This window comes from Montipora foliosa, chromosome 2, assembly GCF_036669935.1.
Source record: "Montipora foliosa isolate CH-2021 chromosome 2, ASM3666993v2, whole genome shotgun sequence".
Classification (NCBI taxonomy): domain Eukaryota; kingdom Metazoa; phylum Cnidaria; class Anthozoa; order Scleractinia; family Acroporidae; genus Montipora; species Montipora foliosa.
The window spans coordinates 7,002,874-7,014,803 of NC_090870.1; the positions used below are offsets into that span (position 1 = coordinate 7,002,874).

The following is an 11,930-nucleotide window of genomic DNA, read 5'->3' on the forward strand; positions in this document are numbered from 1 at the left end:
ATGTTCTTTCTAATGCAAAACATTTTCATTGTTCCTGCCGTGCAAAACCTCTATGGTCACTTTATAGAAGGGATTCGAACCCATGACCCCTGCGTTATCCGTGCAAGGCTCTGCCAACTGAGCTGTAAAGCCACGCACTTGTGAGTAAGTCGATTTATTTGGGCGCCAATAAATTAGATGATGCAAATGAACATTTCTTGTGTTCATTTCTTGCGTTCCTCCAGTCCAGTCATAAGCATAAACAAACCACTGTGCGCCTTCGTGAATTTTGTTTGATTTGCCCGAGCAGTGGTGTGTTTATCCTATCACTGTTTGTGTTGATCCAACGTAATGCATAGATCGTTACACGGCATTGCAGTCTTTCGTGTTAAATGTTTATTAGTATAAGAAACAGAACAGTGGGAGCTTCTTGAAATGCAATGAAATATAATTTTTTAACCCTGTGTTGACTAATATTTCAAAACTGCTCATTGTCTGGATGTCTGCATTGGCTGTCCTGTGGTCGTATAGACCGCGCGAGAGCTGTGGCAAGGATCTTCTGCGCTTGCCTGCCACGTCACCGTTTCCAACATGTCCGAATTCCAAACATATCGTATGACGTTCGATGCTAAAATTAGAATCCTTGGTTGTCAATTTCGTTCCACGCCAAAATCGAGTAGGTTAGCAGGGTTTTAGAGGCCTTATTTTCGCAAGTTGATAAAATGTTGGTGACTGGGTCTCCTTCTACGGTTTCACTGGATCATCTGTACGCCAAGAGAGTTGACTTACCGCAGGAAGATGATTTCTTCGGAAGCTCTTCGGATTTCCTCAGCACATGGAATTACCCGGTGAGTGCGAAAAAGTAGCTCCTGGTTATAGTTGGCACGCACTTAATCCTTTTTACTAAATACAAGGTGCGTCCTGCAGATCAGTTGAGTTGAAATCTTAAGCAGTGATACATGCCCAAGCTTTTCACCTGGAAAGCTTTGGTTTGCTTTATTGAGAGTCACATTTCTCGTAGAGTTCGTGTTAAACTCAGAGCAAACCTCCTCCACCATGGCCAGAGGCATAATCGAATTAGTGTGCAACGTACTATCAAAACCAAAACAACAACCAAGACTTGTTTTAGTTTATTGTCGTTGTCCCACAGACAAAAAAGGTCTCGTATTCCATAATTTAGTTCCTTTGGACCCCCTCCAAATGGCAAATTTTCTACAAGCTTAGTAAATATTGACAAAGCATGGAGAGTTGTTGTTGTGTTTGCATATTTGAAGCTTTAATAATAAACATCATCATTACTATTTAGGCACCCCTCCACTACCACCACCCCTCTTTGGCAAAATGAGTATAGGGAAGATATCTGTTTACAAACATTGCTTTTATTATTCAAATGTGCCAACTACAGGGACAAAAGACCCTTTGTTTCGACAGCCAGTGAGGGTCTGGTTGGCACATTATTGACAATAGCTGACATCAATGATATCTTCAATATACTAAAATTCTTGTCACCTGTTTGATATGACCTTTAAAAATTCTGGCCAAAGTGCAGGATACCCGGCCACTTATTTGCATATGAATGGCTTGTATTGTTATTTGCCTCCTTCACAAAACAGAGGTAACTTCTGTGTAAAGCATTCGGTAGTTGCTCCCATGGTTATGAAAATGTAGGAGTTTCAATTTTTGTCCAAACTCACTGCAACTGTGTCTTACAAATTTTATCAAATTAGAAGTTGCGTAACGCTAAGATGCTTCCCATGTTTTCTGACTTAACATTAGTGCCTTAAAGCGTAGTGAAAAGAACAAGGTCTCTTTGATGTTGAACTGAGAAAACCAGATCCGTAAGGTGGCAATAATGTTTATCATTAAAAATTACATAAAAATATTGTATGTTATTTAACAGGATAACATTAGCAGTCCTGATGAGGACGATCTTCTGAACCTTTTGTTTGGACAAGACTTTGCTGATTTCAATGATGCTTCTCCGCCATGTAGTGAGAGCACATCATCTGATTCTGACTTGACCTCTAGCCCTTGCACAGTCGATGATGGAGAGTTATGTGAAATTCTGAGCTCAACAACCACATCACCTGAATTTCCACAAACCATGGAAGACTTCACCATTGATCTTGGTTAGTATTAATTTTTAAAGTCAATAGGATTTCCACAGATACTTAGCATCATGATATTTTATAATTTATTATTTATACCAAAGGTCAAACGTCAGGCACAAAGCTGCAAAGATATTAGAAGCATTTTTTAAATTTTAGCTCAGTTCTTTCTTACCTGTCTGTGTATTACAGATATTTTTGGTTTTCACTTGCATAATCAACAGCCATGGTTTTCAACAAAAACAAAAGAAAACGTTTGCATTATAATAGAGTTCAATTCCCGGAGGATTGGGTTGGGACGCCAAATGGCTGCTGTTTCTTTATTTGAAAACACCAACATGGCTGGTGATGTTATGCGAAAATTGAAATCTTCTCAAACGAGAAAGAAAAGCTAATACAAGGGAATTTTCATGATTAATTTTTATGACAAGTAGCAGTCTCTCAGTTGTGATTTCACATAAAATTAACCCATTCACCCCTGAAGTGTCGTAGGACGTCCTCAGTTGATGAGTAAAATCGTCTAGGGTTAGACGGAGTAAAATCTGTAAAGTCTCACTCCCAGGAGTCAATGGGTTAATTTGATGCTAAATCTTTAGCCTTCCGTCATGTGCACTCAGTCTCAGTCCAGCACACTCCATGGGCATTGAATCAGGCAAGGTTCTTTTACATGTGCAAGTTGTATACAATGCATTCCTCAAACAGACTGCATCACCATTAACATTTAACATTGAATAACCTTTTGTATTGATCTGTAACAAGTTGCGGTCAAAAATTAAGAGCTAAAGGATATTAATAGTTTGGCCCCTTTTGATGCTAGAGGCTTTCTCCTAAAAGTTTTCCATGTGAAACATTACTAGGTAGCCACTGTTCACTGTTTAACGTTCAGCCCCCGTTTGGCAAAATGCTCGTCAAAAACTTTGGTCAATAGTTTAAAACAACACAAGAAATTAGCATGCAACCCCTTGACTATTCCTTCACAGAATTTCTGAAGGCATACACGAGTGGCTGTATGAAAATCACTAATGTTGTTAGTGACTTTTTAGTACAATGAATATCTTGAGCACCAGATGGCAGCTGGTAGCTGACACTTAAAGTAGTGATCAAAACCTTTTGTGTAAAATTATGTCTGTATACTGAACTATAGGATGGAACATGGATTTTGATCTCCCTGAGGTGGAAGAAAACAAGGATGATGAAGAGTTGACAACCATCACCTCAAGTTTACCATCATCTGTGACATCTTCAGTTGTAACTGTCAGCCAGACTTCAATTCCTGTGCGTTTGACAACTGTTTCTAGCACTAAAAAGGTATGTACTGTACAGCATTGTAATATATTTTTGTGCTTATAAATCAGGGTTGTTATCAAGGAGAGAAGTCAGGGATTTCCTTTCCGACACAGTGCTTCATGACTGCGTACTTTAAGAGAGAGTTAGTTTTTCTCAAAGTTCAGCATTTTCTAATATTTTCCTTCCTATTTGAAAAGTTGAAAAGACCCCCTCTGTAGGCCTATAAATACATGATACATTGTGTTAGCCAATGACGCCGATCTGAATTCTCAATAATAACCAATACCAATATTAGCTTTAAAGGGGACATAGTTTAACAGTGGATGTGTAGACTGTATCTCCGGTTGTTACTTACTGGTAGGGTGCAAAGAAGTAAGGCCTGGTGTGTAACAAAAATAAATTTTCTTAGGTGTCTTAAAAATGATTGCCATAGTACGAGTGGGAAATCTGTCTGCATTAGGTTAATGCTTGTTTGTGCAGCAATGACAACAGGCACACAAATTTTGGGGTAAACGAGGGGGTAGGGAATGTACTGGCAAGGCATGGATAATACCCACCACCCGGTTGGACCACCGGATGAGGGGCCTCGGCACCTAGCTGAGGGAGTGCCTCATGCCTCTATTGTATGTCAGGCATAGTTGCTGGCAAAATGTCCTGAGGCCAAGTTAACCCAGTCCAGCGATGTAACAATATGCCTCCCCTACCTGACAGGGCTTCAGCGCAGAGCTGAAGGGGTGACGCAGGTAGAAATTCCCCACCCATAGTTTATTAAAGAGAGCTACAGGTAACTAGGTTACAAACAGCTGATAAGGCAAACACTACAAGAACCAGAAATCAAAACTGGGGGGAAGGAGAGATTAACCCTTTGACACCCAAACCATTAAAATGATGAAGGAAAATAAAAAGCTTAGGCTATCTGAGAAAGTCAAGCCGAGAAGGTTCACATAGTGAGATTGATTGAAAGAGCAAAATACAGGGCTCCAAGCTGCGACCGTTTTGGTTGCCATAGCAAATAGAGAATAAAGTGGCAACCAAAACTGTAAGGAAGGTCTGGGCCATTTGATTTGTTTTAATTTACATCCAGACACAAAAACTTGCGACCACAAAATGATCAATGTTCTCTTCTTTTGTAATTTCTGGCTCTTTGAATACTTTAAAACATGCAATTCCTCAACCTATTTCTCTCAACATCGTGAAATCATGCAGCAGCCATTTTGATGATACAGTCAACTCTCTCTTAACGAACACCTCTATAAGGCGGACACCTGGTGCTGGTCCTGGCCATTTCTTAGTCATTTTACTATAACCGAACTCTCTTTTAAGACGGACACCTCCATAAGATGGACAACGGACACTTTGAAATTGTCAACGGACACTTGTGAGGTGCTGAATGTGATTGCGAATTACAATTTAGGGAAGAAAAATTCTTGTACATGACTCTTTTTAACACCAGACGTTTAATTGACAGCTCTTATTTTGTCGCTGGAATACATACTTAAATCAGTCATTGTCCCATTCAAAAAAATAACTTGGAGATGACAAGCGAATTTGTATTGTAATCTAAAACAGGTAGGTTTCGTTCAAGTAAATAACTTAAAACAAACTTTAAACAGCCGTGTATTCACTGTGCACAGCTTCAGCATTATTATCTTAAAATTCCTGGGGTCATGTTACATAGACTCTCTATAAGCTGGACACCTCTCAAAGACGGACAGCTGAGGCTGGTCCCGATGGTGTCTGTCGTAGAGAGACTTGACTGTACAAAGGGAGAGGGGAAACTGGGACCAGCAGACTACAAATATCACTCACTGCCTGTGTGGTGGACATGACTTTTTGATGTGTTACAACTAAGTGAGGGACCCGGTCAGAGCTCTTCAACCATCGCGGAATGTGTAAATGTGTGAATTAGGTCATTAATAAATGCCATGTGAGCTGCGAAGTTTAGTCCAGTTTAATCCATCAGACACAAAGAAAAGTTCTTTTGTTTCCTTGTTATGTATGAGTTGAATAATACTGTTACAGGGGTACAGTATTATGTGTGAACTTAACACTGTGATTCTGTAGGCCAGGTCACTCCAGTGGATTTCAAATGCAAAATATATACAAAATAATAATTTGTATTCAGTCATAGGAGAAATATTTGCATCGAAAGTTAGTTTACCGATTTTGAATGTGCGTAGTATTATAGGGGAATCTTGGTTTACATTTTTTGCCTCATTAGCATAGGCCCATTGTTTTCTAATCTGTCAGGCAGAAAATCAGTAAGTACTGAATATTGATTTCAAGTGCACTGCATAAATTAATGAGCTGAGTAATGAAAATTTGAAATTAATTTTACAAAGAATGTAAAAATTTTTATGTATGGCTTGATTAGTGCTTTTCAACCCAAGAATTCATTGGTTTTTGATGGTTAATAACTTGCTCATTGTCAAAGCCAAAAAGCTTAAAATTTAATTTAACAAAGTTTAACACATTCTTTTACCTTTTGAAGTCAATTTGTGAATAGTATGATGTCAGCAAACTTGTATGTTAATGGGACAAAATGTAAACAAGGACATCAGAAATAATTGGCCTATTACTCCATGATATCTTTGTCCAAATGTTAATTTGTTTTTTTGCTTTTTTAGTCCAAGGTTCTTGTTCTCTCAAGTGAAGAGCAAAGATTATTGGAAGTTGAAGGAGTCACACTGCCGACAGACATGCCACTTACCAAGGTAAATTGGTGCAGTTTGTGTAGTTCTTCATAGCCCATGGAGATTATTAAGGAGTTAGTGACTGGCCCAGTGGATAGGGCATTTGCCTTGAGATCCAGATATCCCATGGTTCAAGACCCGATCTGACCACTCGTTGAATTTGTTCCTGTTAGTCCCTGGTTTAACTTCCCAGCTGCACTTGTAAATAGCCAACTGGTTTGCCCCCCACCTGTTGGGATTCTTAACAGTTGTTGTTGTTGTTGTTGTTATTGTTCTGTTCCGTCGTTTTGTTAATTATCTTTCATTGGCCCTAAGAAGCCCCTATGGGGAGCGGTCAATTAAGTACATGCATTTGTTATAATTATTGTATTTAACAGGGATTGAAATTGAGACCAAAACAGTTGCATTTGCGACTGAATTTTTTCCCTTTGTGAGTAAAATATCTGGAGAAGTCGCAAATTGGCGACTTGTCTTCACCTTCTCTCTTTCAAAACAAAAGGGTTAGTGGTTGCCACTTTGCTGCTAATTTTTAAATTTGCTAATATAAATAAAGAAACGACAAAATTATTTTGTTCCTCGCCATGAATAGTGTAATTTAGCTGCAATGTTACGTGCGCAACTCTATGCCTTCGATATCATTCACCATTTTCAGTGGTTTCTTTACACACAAGTATTGTGGGCTCATATTTTGTTTTGCTAAACCATTGACAACACAATGCAGCTCAATGATTTTGCAACTAAAATTTGCGAAATTGTGACTAAATTTTCTTATCTTGTTGCAAAATTGCAATTTATTCGTTAATTTCTAGCCCTGTTATTAATCTTTTTTTTAAAGCGGGTGGTAGGGTTGCCAGGGCAAGCAAGCATTTTAGGTTGAACTACTCTGCCATTTATCATTTTTACCTTTTTCAAGAAGAATAATAGTATTTGTTTCACAGAACTAAGTGTACATGTACCTAACAGAGTTGTTTCCTGGTTTGGTGAAAGTAGTAAAATGGTTTATAAATGTTGTGTTCTTTCAACAGGCAGAGGAAAAGGTTCTCAAGAAAGTGAGAAGAAAAATCAAGAACAAGGTTGGTAACCCTTTCATAAGTAATTATTATTAATTAATTAAATATTAATTTGAATTCAATATCATTGTTACTGAACCTTATGTAGGAATCTGCAATGGAGAGTAGACGGAAGAAGAAAGAATATGTTGATGGACTGGAAGAAAGGTGCGTAGAATTGTTGTTTTCGCATAGTAATTGCTATAAATACTGAGAGTTTAGTGCCTGACTTGAATCTAGTGTTAATTCCTTTACATACCAGTGTTCTATAGGTAGCGTGTCTAAAACAAAAGGGTGATTCACTGGGCCATTTTCGTGCTTTAACTCTGATATGTTGCTTTTTGTCACGTCCTTGCACTCTCTTGTACAGTGAAACCTCAATTTAACGATGTGCCAAGGGAGTCCATGGAAATTAGGTCGTTATATCGAGTTTTATCCCTGGGCCAGTATTGAAAACCTTGTTATAATGAATTTTTAGAACAACAACAGAAATTTTTGCTATATCAAGGTATAGTTAAAATTTCTTTTTTGCAAGTGTTAACTTTACGTTGCTCTATACTGCAGCCGTACCCAGCTCTGAACAATTTACTAAGTAAGACTTTCAATTTGTTTAGATCTGTGGCTACAGTATACAACGCACAAAGCTGCATTATTACACGTAAACTGAACAGTAATAATGGTTAAGGCTATCTCAGGATACAAGTTCCAGTCTGCTTGTATCACAGAACTGAAAAAAAATGCAATTGAAAATGCTACATGTAGATAAAACAGACATGCACAATCATTTCCGGATTGTGACAGCGTATATTACAGGATACAATGTTGGTCTGTTTTGTAATCACAATTTGTTGAGTTTTCATATTTATTCAATATCTCAAGGTAAATTTTACACTTGTCAATGAGCCTCCAGATTATTGTGTTCATTATAGCAAGGATTTTGTTATGGAGGTTCATTACATGTATATCAAGGTTCTTTTTCAAACATTTTACTTTAACTTTGGGCTGAGAAATATCGCTTGTTGTATCGAGGACTTGGTCAATAGAGGTTCCTTAAATCAAGATTCCCCTGTAAGGTATTATTGTGTGTTCAGCTGCATTTTAAAGCGGCTGAACCCACCTCTTACGCAAGTTGCTATTGATGGGAAAAGAAGTTTTCTATTCTCACATGATGAAGCCAAGGAAAGTGCAATAACTGACTTTTTCTTTCATAGTAGAATCTTTTCAGAAGATTTCAATGATGAAGAAATGAAGAGATAGTAATATAAATTGTGACTCTTAAACATTAAATTAAAATCAAGGAAGGACTTGATTTGACAAGTTATGCATAATCAAGAAACAATAGTATTCATTTATTAATAAAATGCAGCATGCCAATCTGCCCTCTTATTCTTTAAATGTGCTGTAGAACACAGCATACCTACATTGTATGCTGATGAATCCTTTCCCAAATGTTAGGGTAAAAACATGTACTGAACTCAATCACAACTTAACCAAGAAAGTGGCCAGTCTGGAAAAGCAAAACAAGTAAGTTTTCAATCACAGCTTACTAGCAGCTTACTGGTTATGGTACTGTAATTTTAGTTAGTAATGATCATAACAAGGTCAATAATATTGTGTGTCTGGTGTGTGACATTTAATGATTCCCTTGGGACACCATTTTCATTATTGATCACACCCGTCTCCACAGGCAGGATCTTTTTTTGTGTTTACTGCTTAGTGACCTTGAGTATTTTTTCCCACATTTTTCATGGAAAATTTTTTTTCTGTATTTATTCACACCCCATCACCTTTGTAATGGTCTGTCCTTTAATGTTGATGCAAAAAGTTAATTCTAATAATTATTTCTTGGTAGGTCCCTTCTTGATCAGCTGAAAGAACTCCAAGCACTGGTAGCATCGACACATCCTACCAAGGCACAAGCTGGAACTTGTTTAATGGTGCTGTTTTTGGCATTTGGTTTGGTGTTGTTTCCCTTCAATAATAACATGGGAGAACACAAGAAATCTATGGCTACCTACGCCTCAGGTGTTGGTAAGTGGTCAGTGTATTAAACTCGTGTTTACTTAACTGTCTCTAACTATCATGGCTGATGTGTACTAAAAAGAAGGTTCTCTGTTATACTTGGTGACAATTAACTGAGCCCTTTGTGAATACATGAATGCCGTTACAGTAACCGCTCTGCTGTCTTTTAGTGAAACGACAGAGTTTGGTTGTCAAGTAACTGACAGTAGTGCAAGCTCGACTCAGTCAGTTTCTGCCTGGTGCAGAGCTCTCTGGTCATCCAATCTGTCAGCCTTACAGGTACAAAAGAAATAGAGCCTCTGCTAGCAGCGAAGGCATTCCTTTTTCAATGTGATGGAAATCAGCAAATGGAGCAAGAGCTGAAAAAGATTCTCCACTATGGAACTTACGAGGGGTTGATCATTGGGTACCTTTTTTTGTTTCCTTGATTATGTAATTGTTGCCAAATCATTGCCAAGTCTCGAACAGGAAACTGCTCTTTACTTCAGCAAAGAGCATTCAATTTGTTACTCATATAAATAAGGTGATTTGATGGCTCTGTTTTTGTTCCATCATCTTTAAATTACAGTGTAGATAGTTACATTGACTAACCAACTTGTTCAGTGTAAAATGCAGATGGCAGACCAGGGGTAAACTGCTCTGAATGGGGCCACTACCTTATCATGGTGGGGCAGGTTGCACGCCTCAATGGCCCCTGGAGTTATGTCAGCTGGAGTGATCCCCTGGTCCTCAAAGTTAGGAGTTGGGTGCAGAGCTAACAACCCTTCCCTGTGGGGATGTTGCTGCTGGGGCACCCAGGATGCCAAACTCATCAGGAGCCCAAAGCCTGATGGGTCCTGCAGTAACCCCCAAGGAACAGACAACTGTTGGCTGTTGGAATATGAGGACCATGGCAGATGATATGACCAGTGACAAAATGCAGAGTACAGGGGAAAACCCCTTAAACCAAAGGTGGTTTGGGGCTGTTTCTGCAGTCTGAATTTTACCCCTGGTGTGCAGTCTGCATTTTGCAATGAACGTGTTGGCAAATCAGTGTAGCTGTCTACACTGTAATGTAAGGATGATATAGCAAAAACAGAGTCATCATATCACCTTCTTTATATGAGCACAAAATGCATGCTCTTTGCTGAAGTAAAGAGCAGTTTACTGTTGGAAATTTGACAATGATTTGGCAAAAATGAAATGATCAAGGTACCAGAACAGGGAACCTGTGAACAACCTCTCATAATTTCCATAAAGGAGAAACTTTTTTACCTCTCATTCCATCTGCCAATTTTCATCATCCCTGAAAAAGAAACACCTTCCTCGGTAGCAGAAGCTTCACTTTTTTGTTCACATAAGGCTGACAGGCAGGAGGACAGGAGATATCTGCATTGGGTCGAAACTGATTGTGTTGAGTTATTTGACGACCAAACTCTGTGGTCTCACTAAAAGACAGCTGAATTACTGCAACAGAATTAGCGTAACGCAAAGGTCTCATAATTAATGGTTGCCAAATACAACAGGTAACATTCTTTGTAATACACATAATCCATGGTGGTGGGTGACCATTGAATAAGTACAAGTTTAATACTCAGGGAAGACTTGTCTTCCCCTGCCTGTCTGCCCAGAAAATATAAAAGATGCACCTGGGCACAGTTTAGAAGACCAGTTACTCAAATACCAGTGGCAAAATGTCTGGGTTGCTAGTGAACTCAATTTCTCAACCCATTTTTGTCTTGCAGTTCGATCACGCACCCTTCTTCAAGTCGCAGATGAGTACATAACTGACCAAGAAGATTTTCCCGAACCTGCCCAATTTAATCTGAACAGTTCAGATTATCTAAAGGCAGCTACTCCGCTTATATCACAGAGCCCTTTGTCTAGTGAAGTTACAGTTGAAGTCTCTGACATTGAAAAAAGTCATCAAGAAAATCAAATCAAATCTCAGAAGCGATGACTCACCAGATTTAAGACTATCACGGTGTAAATATTAAAAATAGACTGTTAGCTAAACCCTTAAAGCCCCAAGCGAGCCCCCATTGACATGTAAAATCGTCCGTTAGAGCGGTTTTCAAATGAGTGTCGTAAAACCAAAACCAAAGTAATTACTTTGGCCAATCAAAAAGAACGGAAACAATCCAGTAAACCAATCAAAACTCGAAGTAATTACACGTAGCCGACACAAAGCGCGGGAAAATGTGCACGCGCGAGCCACGATTGGTTTTGGTTTTACTTCTGATTGGTTCAAAAAGTGGCGCGAGAACGTTGAACCAATCACTGAGTGAAATCATGTAAAACCAAAGTAATTCGCTAATTACTTTCAACACTCAATTGAAAACCGCACTAAACAGAGTAAAATCTATGAGTGGCACTATTGAGGCGTAAGGACGGTGCCTACTATTGTTATTGCGCATGCGTTCAGCGTATCTCGAGATACTCGGATTTCCTATGGGTAGTGCTTATTAACACAAGGATATTTTTGCGTGGTTCAAAACTATGCGGAGAAAGTAGAACTTAGCAAGTGCTCTTGGTATCCAAAAAGAAAATTGGGGGTAACCACGCATTTTCAGAGACAATTAAGCTTTAATTTGGAAAAGAACGCCATACATTGCTTTGTATTTTAAAGCTTTTTACAAATATTGTTAATTAATTATCTTCGAAAAATGCGTGGTTACCCCAAATTTTCTTTTTGGATTTGTTAAGATCTGCTTTTCCCGCATATTCAGTAAACCGCGCAAAAATATCCTTGAATTAGTAGACACCGTCCTTAAAGGGTTAATTAAGCATTCCTTAAAGAGACTTAATTGAGG

General features: G+C 38.6%; 1 protein-coding gene across 1 annotated transcript; it reads left to right on the forward strand.

The window, feature by feature from the left end:
• The first annotated feature begins 572 nt into the window (after positions 1-572).
• Positions 573-11,221, forward strand: LOC137992269 (cyclic AMP-responsive element-binding protein 3-like protein 3). Its single transcript, XM_068837507.1, has 9 exons — positions 573-827; positions 1,880-2,108; positions 3,232-3,395; positions 6,002-6,088; positions 7,093-7,140; positions 7,226-7,284; positions 8,572-8,640; positions 8,969-9,147; positions 10,863-11,221. The coding sequence occupies exons 1-9, from the start codon at positions 702-704 to the stop codon at positions 11,075-11,077; spliced, it is 1,176 nt and encodes a 391-aa protein (XP_068693608.1). The 5' UTR covers positions 573-701; the 3' UTR covers positions 11,078-11,221.
• Positions 11,222-11,930: the final 709 nt, after the last annotated feature.